This window comes from Carcharodon carcharias, chromosome 8, assembly GCF_017639515.1.
Source record: "Carcharodon carcharias isolate sCarCar2 chromosome 8, sCarCar2.pri, whole genome shotgun sequence".
NCBI lineage: Eukaryota > Metazoa > Chordata > Chondrichthyes > Lamniformes > Lamnidae > Carcharodon > Carcharodon carcharias.
This window is the reverse complement of record NC_054474.1, coordinates 141,214,213-141,228,916: the sequence shown is the minus strand read 5'-3', so window position 1 is coordinate 141,228,916 and position 14,704 is coordinate 141,214,213. Positions and strand designations below refer to the sequence as shown.

Here is a 14,704-nt window from a genome sequence, read left to right as displayed (position 1 = left end):
ACTGTAGCTATAGTATTAATTGATTCTATACAATGTATATTTGGTAAATGAGCATGGAATGGCATGGGGGCAAATGGGCTATAGGGGTTGGTTCGGGGGTCATAGGTTGGCCGGGGGGGGTGTGTGTCGGGTCATAAGGAGGACTTTAGGACTTAACTTTCAAAAGGTTCCCTCATGAAGACTATGATTAACGACACCTCTGAGGTGCCATGAACCACAGCCCTGAAAAGCTGGCCTGACTCCATGAAAATTGTGGAGGACAAGGAGATGCCTATCCCCACAATGGAGCCAGGTCAGGAGTGCAGGGTGCAGGCTCACGACCCCAACAGCCTTTACTTTTAAAACAAACTCCTGAAAATTGGAAACCCCGGAATGGGGTCGGGAATCCTAGAATCAGGCCTCACCTGCCATTTTTAAAGGGCTCCTGAGTCATCCTGTCTCGGTGAACAACCAGCCCTGTAAGGCCTGCAGGCGCCTTTGAAAATTGGCCTTGATTTGCCTTATAGACTTTGGGTGGAGGATAACTGTTGGCCAAGGCACTGGAGAAAACCTCCCTGCTCTTCATCAAAATTAGTGCCCTGGGACCTAATCCGCCCAACCGAAAGGGCAGAGGGGCCTCAGTTTAATGTCTCACCTGAAACACAACACCCCCAAGAGTGCAGTAATCTCTCAGTAATGCACTGAAGTGCCGAGGTCTTTTTAGCTGAAAGTATTTTTGGCTTTGCTCGTGGGAGTAATGTTTAAAAAGAAAATGTGGCTACAGCAAGAAGATTTTAGTTTTTCTGTTTCTATCTTCTGCTATAATGATTCTCTATGTAAAAAAGAGCCACATGAATCTATTCTCATTTACATCATGTTTTACCACTCAGGTGAACTTGTATGCTGAGCCTCCAAAACCAAGTCACAGTGTCCCGATGACATCACTTCACCAGGGTTCAAAGGTGATGACGTTTACCATCCCACATGCACAAAAAGCTGAATTTGGCCCACCTCCGAACTCCAGTGCACAACCAGGTAACTAATTAACTTTTTGTGAAAGCCTTCTGAGGAAAACTGTGCCTCTGTAACATCAAAACTCAATGGAGAATGAAGATGATTTTTAACTTCTGGTGCATTTTGAGTCATATACGTCATTTATTTCTGTGCCCTTGTGTATTTCTGTCATTGCTGACTTAGAACTCCATTTCAAAACTCAGACACCTGTCAGACACTTCCCGGCAGGAAGTGTGTGAATTTAGAAAGAGTCCTTTGGGGAGGTGGGTGGGGCTGTGGGCTGAGCATTAATTATAAAGCCCTGAGACTTGTATTGAAATCAGGACTGGTGATGAACGGACAACCTTTTGTCTGTCCGTAAGGGCCCCGATCTAGGCTTAATTCAGTACCACACAAAACTGTCCCTAACGTTGTACAAATTGGCAATCTCACTTTGACAGGCCACAGGATGAGTGCTGTGCCAATTGTCACACTGTACAGTGTAAGGGGTGTTCTTTTGAGGTTTGGCGCAGAGAAAAGGGAGCTTTACTCTACAGCCAGCTGTGTAGCTTGCTGATAATAGATATCTGAAATGGGAAGCATTCTATTCCCTATCCAGCACGACCATCCTTCAAGTGCATGCAAAAAAATAAAATCTTTTGATGTAGAAGCTTTGATCTGCTCACTTTGATTTTAATCCACTCTTCTCACTTCTGTGCCACTGTCTATCTGTCGAGATTATGTTGCCCGCATTTAAAAACAGAGCAAAACTCATGTGCCAGCACCGATGTGTAATGAGATAAGAAAAAGATGGACAGGAATGGACTGATCGGACCACCTAGCTCATCCAATGTAATTGTGATGTAGACACTCACTTCCTGCAGTCCTTCACCATCCCCCTCACTCCTCACCTCCACCCCTGAGCCCCCAGGAGAGGTAAAAAGAGGGACAGTTAGGAGCAGAAGATCTGGGAAATTCAATTCTGACCCCTTTCGACAATTGAGACCCTGTTGCAGGATACCTATCCCTTGCAAGAGATGATACTTTCCCCAGCCCAGAAGGCAGTTCAGCTGTCTCTCAAAGGAATACAGCAAATCCACTATCACTGCACAATCAGGTAACTAGTTTCCCGAGTCCACTATTCCCTGGGAAGAGGAAAGCTGCCTAATAGCCAATCTAATTTTACCCCTACATACCTTGTGAATGTGATCCCTTGTCCTCCCAAGTCTATTGAAATGAAATGATTGGTCCACATCAGCACACCTAGACCCTTTATTATTGAAAAAAACCTCAGTCTAATTGCCCCTATTCTGCACTTCTCTAAAATATAGAGATCCAGCTCTTTCTGCCTACCTAAACAACTGAGTTGTTCTAAGCCCTCCAAAGCATCTTTTCCAAAGTCTCTACATCTCCCTAACGTGAGGAGACCCAAAACCAGGCGCAGTTTTCTAACTGAGACCTAACCAAAGTCTTATACAAGGAATAGGTTTTTTATTCTTTCATGGGATGTGGGCATCACTGGCTAGGCCTGCATTTATTGCCCATCCCTAATTATCCTTGAGAAAGTCCTTGAACTGCTGCAGTCCATATGGTGCAGGTACACCCACATTGCTGTTAGGGAGGGAGTTCCAGGATTTTAACCCAGTGACAGTGAAGGAACAGGGATCTAGTTCCAAGTCATGATGGTGCATGGCTTGGAGGGGAACTTGCAGGTGGTAGTGTTCCCAGGTATCTGCTGCCCTTGTCCTTCTAGATGGTAGAGGTCGTAGATTTAGGAGGTGATGCCAAAGGAGCCTTGGTGAGTTGCTGCAGTGCTTTTTGTAGTTGATGCACGCTGCTGCCACTGTGCGTCAGTAGTGGAAGGAGTGGATATTGAAGGGAGGGAGGCAGAAAACAGGAAACTATAGGCTAGTTAGCTTGATATCTATCATGGGGAAGTTGTTAGAATCGATCATTAAGGGGGTTATAGCTGGGCACTTAGAACAGCTCAAGGCAACAGAGAAGAGTCAGCATGGTTTTGTGAGAGGAAAATCATATTTAACCAATTGGAGTTTTTGAAGGAGTAACATACGTGGTGGATAAAGGGGGACCTGTAGATGTACTGTACTTGGATTTCCAGAAGGCATTTGATAAGGTGCCACATCAAAGGTTATTACAAAAAATAAAAGTGCATGGTGTAGTGGGTAACATATTAACATGGATAGAAGATTAGCTGGCTGGCAGAAAGCAGAGAGTATGCATAAATGGGTCTTTGGCAGGATCTGATGAGTAGAGTCCCACAGGGGTCTATGCTGGGGCCTCAACTTTTTACAATTTATTTACATCAATGTCTTAGATGAGGGGAGTGAAGACATGGTAGCTAAATTTGCAGATGACACAAAGATAAGTAGGAAAGTATGTTGTGAAGAGGACATGAGGTTGCAGATGGATGTAGATAGGTTGAGTGAGTGAGCAAAGGTCTGGCAAATGGAGTTTAATGTGGGAAAATGTGAAGTTGTTCACTTTGGCAAGAAGAACAAAAAAGCAGAGTATTACTTAAATGGAGAAAGGCTGCATAACTCTGAGATGTTCTAGTACACGAGTCACAAAAAGTTAGTATGCAGGTAACAGCAAGTAATTAAGAAGGCTAATGGAATGCTATCCTTTATTACAAGAGGGATTGAACATAAAAGTAACGATGTTATGCTTCAGTTATAAAGGGCATTGGTGAGACTGCACCTCGAATACTATGTGCAGTTTTGGTTTCCTTATTTAAGGAAGAATGTAAATACATTGGAGGCATTTAAGAGGAGGTTTACTAGATTGATACCTGGAATTAGTGGGTTGTCTTATGAGGAAAGCTTGGACAGATTGGGCTTGTTTCCACTAGAGTTTAGAAGAATGAGGGGTGATTCGATTGAAGTATATAAGATCCTGAATGAAGGTGGACGTCGAAAGGATGTTTCCTCTTGTGGGTGAGTCCAGAACTAGGGGGCAATGTTTTAAAATTAGGGGACGCCCTTTTAGGACAGAGATGAGGAGAAATCTTTTGTGCAACTTGGAATTCTCTGCCCCAGAAGATGGTGGAGGTGGGGGTCATTGAAGATTTTTGAGGCAAAGGCAATTAGATTCTTATTAGGCACAGGAATCAAAGGTTATCAGGGTTAGATGGGAATGTGGAAATTGAAACACAAGAAGATCAGCCATGATCTCATTGAATGGCGGAGCAGGCTCGAGGGGCAGAATGGTCTACTCCTGTTCCTATTTCTTATGTTCCTATGGTGATGGGGTGCCAAACAAGTGGGCTGCTTTATTCTGGATGGTGTTGAGCTTCTTGAGAGTTGTTGGAGATAGTTCTCAGTTTATTGCATGGGGAACTCTCCTAAAGGACCCACAATATACCATGCCATAATAATGAGGAAAGCAAAATGGAATCTGCACTTTCCTTTTAAGAAATAAGCTGTAAACAATACCTTATTTATTAAGATAAAAGCAAAATACTGCGGATGCTGGAAATCTAAAATAAAAACAGAAAATGCTGGAAATACCCAGCATGTCTGACAGCATCTGTGGAGAGAAAAACAGAGTTAACGTTTCAAGTCCGTATAACTCTTCTTCAGCTCTGAAGAAGCAGAGTCAACGTTTCGAGTCCATATAACTCTTCTTCAGCTCTGAAGAAGAGTCATACGGACTCGAAACGTTAACTCTGTTTCTCCCTCCACAGATGCTGTCAGACCTGCTGAGCTTTCCCAGCATTTTCTGTTTTCATACTTTATTTATTAATTTGTTTGTATGTGTGTGCCTCCCGAGATTCATAATGTGAAATTCTCTGGGTCTCTTCTAGAACAAGGACCTTAGTTTGGAATCCAAGATTGGATTGCTGCTAACTGGATCGAGCAGCATGGATTCCCCACAATTAAGTTCCTAGATTCAGCTTCATTACCCAGCTGTCTGGAGTTTACAGTGTGTTCCCACCCAACACAGATAACCTGCACCAAATTAAGTGGTGTGAGTTGGGAAACTAGGTTGTCTAATAGACAGGGGGGTAGATCTGGACCTTGTGCAATGAAACAGGTGACTAAGAGTCAGCAGCACATTTTATATCTATCACTGTTTTGATACCAGCCCAATGATGATCTATCCCAATGGGTGTAGAAATGGTAAGGCAGGGATAATAGGTGTTACATAACACAAAAAGCTTGTGAAACTGAAACCTCTTCATCTGCCAAAGAAGAGACGGCCTTTTAGAGCCCAGCTTCCTCATCCTTCTTAGCTTCACTTTTGCTGATAATGTCCAGCTGGACTTCTTGTTTCGACTGCAGAGTTTTACCACACATTGTTTGTCGCCATAATTGTGTTTGAAACTCCTGTGGACAATTGTAATTAATACTGCAAACATTGTAACATCACTACAGCCCAGATTTTGTAGGGGTTTTTGACAGCGAACTATCAGCGTATCATTATCCCTCTGAAATTGACCACATCCTCAGGATTTAATGCATGAGCAGATTAATGTAGAAATCCTGAAGTTGCGGTTTGTCACTCACTGCTCTGCACTTTGGACAGTCCCCAGAGCTAGCAAGCATCGAACTCAGTTAATGTCGTGGAGAACTTCCCCTTTTCTGTTCTCACATCGCTGTTCGAAACTCTATCAAAAGTTACACCTTGTTCAATCAAGTGTTATTGGGCTTCTATCAGTGATCTGAGTAATAACTTGCTGAACAACAGATCTGACCCTGAAAAAAATAATTTTACATTTGTGGAGTGTTATTGAATCTCTCCATTATATTAACTACTAGATTTTTTTAAACTAAATTTTGAACAATTTTTAAAAAGCATTTTTTTCATGATATTTCAGCTTCTACCTTCACCCGTTCTGAACGCCCCAACCTTCATTTTGCTCTCTGTCAAATGTTTTAAAATTATTTGACTTTCGTGCTTTTCAATTCTTGGTTGGTGAGCTGTGAGAATTTCTTTAGTGTGATTAGTGGTCCGGACAGCTTTGATGGCACCAGTGCAGCCCCACGCTGGGAATCCCCATTAAAGAATATCACAATCAATTGCACATTGAAGGAGGTAAGGTTTTCTCCATAGAGATCACGAGATCTCTCAGCAAGGCTTTCTTCAAGGTTAGAAGCAAGTGCCCTTTCCTATATTCTTCATTCAAGGTAATCTGCAGGTCATAAAACAAGTGGCAATTGGCAGTAAACAAAGGCAGACCAAAGGTGCTTTAATGCTCAAGTTGAATGTAAGTCTGGATTTTATTGAAGAAGGGTCATATGCACTCGAAACATCAACTCTGGTTCTCTCCACATATGCTGTCAGACCGGCTGAGTTTTTCTAGCATTTTCTGTTTTTGTTTCAGATTTCCAGCACCTGCAGTATTTTGCTCTTACCTGTTTTTTATTTTGCTTCTTTGCTGTCCTTAGAAATTTTCAGCAACTAAATTTTCCCCAACAAGCATAGAAAACCTGATTGCCAATATTATTGTGACATGCTCCCTGAGACCAACGAGATGTGATGATAATACTGAATGACTCTTGCGTTTGCTTGACAAACACAAACTAAAAATTGCCAAATCGTTTTAGGCAAAGACTAATTTTATAGTGAAGAATGGGAACCTTTCACATTGGTTTGTGCAAATCCGTTGACCACTTAACCTCTTGAGTACTCAGAGTTTAAGCATAGCCATAGAACATGACATTGCCTTCCAGTAAGATAGCAAGGATTTGAGACTGATGGATAAACCGTCCTGTTTCAGTGGTGATGGGTTCAGAAGGCATGGGTTAAATCAATCCATGTTTTAAACCAAGCCAACATTTGTACGCATTCTGTAATCTGATCAAATTAAAAAGTATCCAAGGCAAATGGAAGACTTGGGGAAAATTTTGAAGTACTAGATAAAGCATTTAACTTAAGTGTGCACCTCAACAGTTCACCTCACCTAACTTTCTGGATTTTTTATTCCATATCTATTAATTAATTGAATTAAATCCCACCATCCTTGGTGAGATTTGAACTCATGTCTCTGGAGCAGAGTCTTTTTTTAAATTTATTTATTCATTCACGGGATGTGGGCATTGCTGGCTGGGCCAGCATTTGTTGCCCATTCATAACTGCCCTTGAGAAGATAGTGGTGAGCTGCCTTCTTAAACCGCTGCAGTCCATGTGATGTAGGTACACCCATAGTGCTGTTAGAAAGGGAGTTCCAGGATTTTGACACAGCAACAGTGGAGGAATAGTGTATAGTTCCAAGTCAGGATGGTGAATGGCTTAGGGGGGAACTTGTGGTGGTGTTCCCATGCATCTGTTACCCTTGTCCTTCTAGATGGTGGAGGTCATGGGTTTGGAAGGTGCTGTCGAAGGAGGCTTAGTGAGTTGCTGCAGTGCCTGCATCTTGTGGATGGTCCACACTACTGCCACTATGTACTGGTGGTGGAGGGAGTGAATGTTGAAGGTGGTGGATGGAGTGCCAACTGCTTTGTCCTGAATGTTGTTGAGTTTCCTGAGAGTCGTTGGAGCAGCACTCATCCAGGCAAATGGAGAGTATTCCATCAAACCTCTGACTTGTGCATTGTAGATGACTGACAAGCTTTGGGGAGTCAGGAGGTGAGCCATTCACCACAGAATTCCCAGCCTCTGACCTGCTTTTGTAGCCACAGTATTTACATAGCTGGTCCTGTTCAGTTTCTAATCAATGATAACCCCCAGGATGTTGATAGTAACATTACCATTATGCTATTATCTCTGTCAAGTACTCGATAGCTGAAGCCAGAACAGTTCCTGGAAAGGTTCTCCCATCCCAGCATGGCTAGAATGATATTATTTGTGTCATTCAGCTGTTGATATTAAATTCACACTAAAAGGAATTAATAGAGGGCTGTTGAATTAGTTCTTTGTCTAAATTCTGTTTTCAGAACACCACCCAGTAGCAGAAAGTCATGAAGCAATAGAAGTTGCCAATACATCAGGTGGCACTTTGCCTTCCACCCAGAGTACATCTATTGTGGAGCCTACAGCAGGGGAATGTCTGACCTGGGCCCTTGCCCAACAGGCAGAGGCACTCCAGAAACAGGTGAGTGCAAGTGATTTCATGAAATTTCTTGCCATTATACTAAAGGTGTTATCACAATAGATCATTTCATTTACGTTAAATTTGTCCAACATTTTATCATCAATTAACAAATTTGAACTCATGATGCTTACGCTGCATCAGTCCCTTTTTGACATTTAGCGACACATTCATTAAAAGCAGGCTACTGATTTATTGTTAAATAACCATGGCCGGGATTTTCTGGCCCCATCATGCCGGGACCCATCACAAGAGATTCGACGACCCAGCCAAAAAGCCATTGACTTTTAGTGGGACCAGATGATCCCAGTGGCGGGCGGTGCTGGAAAATTCCACCCCACCTTACAATAGATGAGCAATTTGAACCAATTTTAAAAATACAAGGATATAAGTGTTGCAAGAAACAAAACTAAAGAGAAAAAGACATACCTGCATTTATATCCTTCTTTTCATTATTGCTGGATGTCTCAAAGTGCTGTACAGCCAGTGAAGTACTTTAGAAGTGTAGTCACTGGTGTGATTTAGGAATACAACGAACAAATAATGAAGCTTGCATTCTTGCACATTGCAGACATTGGGTGCCCACATTATACTTGTGCTCTTTCAAGTCTGGAAAATGGTGGGGTGGATCACGTGCCCATTATAGAACCTCTCCTATTTTCAATTTTACTTAAATCATTGGAAATTATATTGAGTGGTTCCGTTACAAGTGGCCAATCTGCTCTGCATGTTTAGTGCCCAACTGGTGAAAGTGAAAATGAACCCCATCGGGTCTAATTCAGCACAAATCAACAACTTGAAGATTTCCCTTCTCTGCTCACGTTAAGGGTTCTAGGTGAAAGAAATTTGATCAGTGACAACACAGCTAAGGCCACAGAGCAACACTGCAAGCATGCCACAGTAATTTAGCATTAAATCAGCTGTGTTATTCAGCAATGCATCAGAATGAGAAAAATCGCCAACAGGGTTGTAGTTGCTATTGGTATGAACAAGCAGTCTGGAGGCACACTGGGGAGAACCCAATTGACGACATTTTGCTTGTGTTTATGCTTCACTTATGAGTGTACAGTGCTAGCATGGAATACCTGAAGTGGTAATTCATTCCATTTGCCCTACACTAACAACCATTGACATTCAAGTGTGTTCATCCTGTGACATATTTTTATGTATTTCTGAAGCAGTGACATTTCAAACTGAAGCTTGTGCAGATAGAATGATGTGTGTGGGAAAAAAATGTTAAGTTCTCTTTTAAGTTTTTGTCCCTTTCAGTGTGTTAGATAAAAACTCATCACAAAAATACTACAGAAGTGTGCCATTTGGGTCAAGTTACCGTTGTATCTAAGCATTCACTAATAAAAACAAATTGCATTGTTATAGTGTTGTTTAACGTTGTAAAATCCCAAAGTACTTTATAGTCCAATAGTAGGAGGCACTGAATGGCTCACCAGTGAAAAGATCTTCAGATGGATGGCCAGAGGCTAGGTATAAAGATTGAGAAGGTTTCTAGGGGAGCAGAGGGAGATGGAGAGGCAGAATGGTTTGGAGAGAGAGTTTTGGTGACAAGAGTTGAGGTAACTAAAAGCATTGCCATCACTAATGAGCTAAACAGCAGATGAAATGCAGTCAACCAGAACTAGGGGACTGAGGGCTAAGGGGGAATCTTGCCCAGTAAAATGTTACAACCATCTTATACATAGAAGCGCATTATCTTCATCATTTCCTTATTCTCATTCATATAAGAAATGCAAAATATGTAATAAATAGATTGTCTTCGTCTTGCATACTTCAATCAATTTGTTTAAATGACTTGTGGAATTGTGTGATTTTTTTTCCCCTTAACAGATGGATGTATTTGATGGGTTGCTGCAGGCAAGAAAGGTGGCACCAGTGACCCAGCAGAAGGTAAGTGGCTGTCACATCTGTGAAGAGCCTGTATCACTGATTGGCTGTACAACTCATTTTTTTTACAGTGAATCCAATGGGCCCCTCCGATGATCAGTTGAGTTTTCAAACAGAAACAGAGCTGTTCCTTTCAGGGATTCACTTCCCACAAGCTGTTGAATATAAAAATTTGCAGAATGTTGGATTCAGGATGGTAATATCCAAGTGATGTTGACAGTTGGGCTATTGGCGGAAATGATACTTAATATGGATGAGTAGAAAAAATGTAAACCTTGATGACAAGTTGGATGGTTTTGCATTGTTGAAGATGGTAGAGGTAAAGGGTTTGGAACTGGGTGTAAAAGTTAGTTATTCTGTACTAGAAATACGCATTCATTGTCAATGGGCAACAGAGTTCCAAGGGTTATATTGAAGTTCTTAGGGTTAGCTTGCTCAAGACTAAAAGAAGGAAAGGTTTGCATGTATATAGTGCTTTTCAAGACCATCAGAAGTCTCAAAACAATTTACAGCCAATGAAGTACTTTTGAAGTGTAGTCACTGTTGTAATGTAGGAAACAGTAAAAAAAAAATGCACACAGCAAGCTCCCACAAACAGCAATGTTACCAAGACCAGATAATTTTTTTTGTGATGTTGACTGAGGGATAAATATAGGCCAGGACACCAAGTATAACTCCCCTGTTCTATTTCAAAATAGTGTCTTGGGATCTTTTACAGCCCCCCGAGAGAGCACATTGGACCTGGGTTTCATGTCTCCTCAGAGAGATTGCACCTCTGACAGTTTAGCCCTCCTCCCTCAGTACTACACTGGAGTGTTAACCTTGATTTTTGTACTCAAGTCCCAGAGCAGAATTGAACCAGAACTGTGAGACTCAGAGTGCCAACTGAACCATGGCTGATTACTATCTGAGGCAAGAAAGATTATTTTAAATAGTTGTTTGGTAGTACAGAACTTGAGTTTTGCTGAAAAAAGAGACATTTTGGTTGAAGCTTTTCATTTGCACTCATCAAGACAATTCACAAGAAAATACCCATGTCAAAGGAAACAACATATTTATACTGTATGAAAAGAGAGTGCTGATTGGTTGGCATTGCCATGGAAAATGCACCAGTTGATGGTGACTTTACAGTTAACTGCAAAGCATTATTTGAAATTTAAAGAAGACAGTTTAACGTGATTGGTCAAGACATTGCCCTGGGGAATAAACCAGCAAATGGCTGTAACTTATTTTGTTTAGCTGAAACAGGCACAATGTGTGTACATGTTCTTTCTGTCTGCAAAGAGCAGGACCCTGTGTATTAATATATGTAGCTCCCAGTACACACAAATGCACCACACTACGAGCCTGACTGACAATCTTAAATTGGTTGTCAGTGTAATTTTTAGCACACTGAGGATTATTTAGCAAGTGTTGTCCAATCATGGAATCACATCTAATGTGGGAGACTATGTTTTGAGTTTTGCAAGTACCGGGCTGGTTGGTTGCCCATTGCAAACAGCGGAATGGACATGTTGTTTGATATGATCCTCAGTCTTTGGGACAAACAGACTATATACTAAGCATTACATTACTCATTTGTGTGATAGGCAGAACATCTTTTTGGCTTGATAGCAGCATCCTGTTAGTGGCGAATACCACTTGTGTTGCTACAACATAGCAGCAGCGTGAAACAACTAGCTTCACCTGTAGCTCAATTTTGTTTTTGAGGTACCTTGCCCTTCCAGGGTGATCTGAGATAGACTGGGCACTTTTCAAGACCAAAAGTGATGGCCTTGGGCCTGTTAATGAGTTTGTGTGATATACAGCGCGAAATGATCTGATCGGTGTAGCCATTATCCTGCAGGATGCCTTCGATGTGCCCTATTTCAGCATTAAGCTTGCCTGGTGAGCAAATGGCTTGGGCCCTATTTACAAGGTTGCCCATAAGATCAATCTTTTAGCATGTGGAACTGTAAGAATCCCAACACATATATTGACCAGTGAAGATAGGCTTGCGGAAGACCGTGGTAGAGAACCACCTGGCAGATTTCTCAATTAGTACATCAAGGAAAGGGAGTTGATTTAACTGCTTTATTTCAAAGATGAATTTGAGCGCAGGATGGAACCCATTAAGACATGCAAGGAAATTATTACACACAGCTGCGGATTTAATTATAGCAAATGTATCATCCACATATCTGAAATATGTGAGGGGTGGGAGGTTGGGTGTCATTCCATGGAAGCCATGTTTCTCATGGAACCCAACAAAGATGCTTGTGAGAGCTGGGCCTAGAGGGGATCCCATGACAACACTGTCTATTTAGGCATACGTGGTGTGGTAAGAATTACCACAGTGTACTATGAATTACACTGACAACCAATTTAAGATTGTCAGTAGGGCATGCAATGTGGTGCATTTGCATGTACTGGAAGCTACATATATTAGTACACAGGGCCCTGTTCTTTGCAGACAGAAAGAACATGTACACACATTGCGCCTGTTTCATCTAAACAAAATAAGTGATAGCCATTCACTGGTTCATTCACCAGGGCAATGTCTGGACCAATCAGAGTCAAGCTGCTTTGTTTAAATTTCAAACAATGCTTGGCAGTTAACTGTCAGTCACCATCAACTGATGCATTCTCCATGGCAATACCTCTACCAATCAGAGTTCACTTGCCAACCTATCAGCACTCTCTTTTCATATAGTATCAATATGTTGTTTCCCCTGACATTGATATTTTCTTGCGAATTGTCCTGATGAGTGCAAAATGAAAAGCTTCAACAAACAAGTCTCTTTTTCAGCAACACTAAAGATTATTTTCTTTAGCAGCCCATAAGGTAAGAGGAAATAGGCTGAAGAATTTTAGGATAAGGAGGGAAGTTAATAAAATGAAGGCTATTGAAATGCAGTACATCTCAAGAGTAAAACATGTTTTCAAAGTCAAGAAACACTCAATAGTGACCTTCTATCCTGTTTGGTGGCACAATGCCATGATGATATAACCGATAGTCTAATTTTAGCCATTGGGAAAAGGCTAATGGCTCTGAACCTGCAAAGTGTCTGCAGAATCTTTTATGTAACAAATGTACCCGAGCTCCATTGATTATAGATAATGTCACAGAGAGATGTCAACAGGATGAAAACTAGGAGGGAACCAAAGCTGGAACATTGGAGCTTACCATGAAGTGACTGTGGGCATGGAAGGAGAAACCATTGCAACGGTATGCTGGCTACATTGGGGCAAGGAAAAGGGAAAGGCACTTCCACTGGGGTGGACCATTTTGTCTTTGGCAGAGTGTCATGTATTTTTTACTGCATTGAAAGCCACAGAGAGGTTAAAGAGAGCTAATGCTCCACATCACAGCCCCACAAAATGTTGTTGGTCACGTTGGCTACGGCGGTCTCTATTCCGACAGTGAAACAAAAACCAGATTGAGGGATCTAGGCAGTGAATGACATAAGAAGTGGGCAGAGATTTGAGTGATGGTGATGCATTCCAGGACCTTAGGGAAAAAAGGGAAATTGAAGATGCACAATAGTTGGCGAGGATGAAAGGGTTGAAGATTGGCATTTTTAGGCAGTGGGGTGATGATGACAGTTTTGAAAAGTTGGAACAATAACTGAGGAGAGGGGGTAGCTGATAATGTTGGCAAGCATTAGACAGAGGATGGCTAACTGAATGTTTATTACAAGTTGGAGAAGAGACTGAGGTAGTTTTGCAGACATTGACAACAACGTGGGGAGAATTTTCCTTCCGTCAGGGAGATTGGGCGGGGATGGGCACGGACCCGATTGGCGCCCCTGATCGGGTCCGCGCCGCCATTTTACGTGACATACGCCCAGAAATGCATGTCCGCGAAAGTGCAAAAATTCCCCTGAGGAACCTCTGTGCCTCAGGGAGATTAGTTTAAGTTTTAAAAATCTAACTAAAGAAAAGAAAAAAAATCAAGACATGTCCCCTCATGTGACAGTGTCATGTGAGCTGGGACATGTCAATGAATTTTTATTAAAAATTTTATTCAATTTATAAATACTTCATGAAACTAGCCCGTGGATGAGGTTCCATGAAAAATGAGAAAGCCGCCTGGGCTCTTCGCCTGCCCGACAACCTTAAGGGTTGGATGGGCAGCTCAGTTTATTAGTTTAATTAGTTTTTAAATGGTCTTAATAGGCCTGTGACAATTCAGCGGGCACACAGCCAACTTGACTGCGCACCCGCTGAACTGAAAATCTAAATGATGCGTGGTGGCGTTGGGACACGTGCCCAATGTCACCCTGCATCATTTAACACCTTGGTGAGTGGGCTCCGCCCCCGCTCGCTGAGCCAAAAATTCTGGCCCATGATTTTAAATGTCGAGGCTGTTTGAGTGTGGCCTCTAAGGTTAAACTGGCCCAGGATGTTTGCTTATTTGAGCTGGTGATTATGTGATTATATTTTTCAGTGACTCAAACAAGGTTAGCTGTTGGGTTCTTATGTTAGATGCTTCACTCTTCAGAGGTTGCTTACAAGGGGAGGAGGGTATTCATAGTAACAAATGGAGGACGGATACTTCCAAAAAATACCTCCTATTTGACACTGTACATTGCCTCTATAAATGGTCCTAATCTATTTAAGATTAAAACTGTAAAATGTATTTGTGAGTCCTGTTTCTTGGGATTAACATGCTCTGTTTAACTAGCCTCCATGAATTTCAGTGTTTTTATTTATTTATCTATTTATCCATTTATTTATTTCCATACAATTCATACACAATACAAATGATAATGATCACAGCATTTATGACAATTGTGAGAC

General features: G+C 41.7%; 1 protein-coding gene across 2 annotated transcripts in view; it reads left to right on the top strand.

The window, feature by feature from the left end:
* The window catches only part of akna (AT-hook transcription factor), a 209,241-nt gene that overhangs the window by 127,574 nt on the left and 66,963 nt on the right, over positions 1-14,704 (top strand). For both annotated transcript variants that reach the window (XM_041193982.1, XM_041193983.1), the window contains exons 6-8: positions 870-1,014; positions 7,869-8,026; positions 9,866-9,925. In XM_041193982.1, the coding sequence (XP_041049916.1) occupies positions 870-1,014; positions 7,869-8,026; positions 9,866-9,925 (363 nt within the window). The remainder of the gene's footprint in view (positions 1-869; positions 1,015-7,868; positions 8,027-9,865; positions 9,926-14,704) is intronic.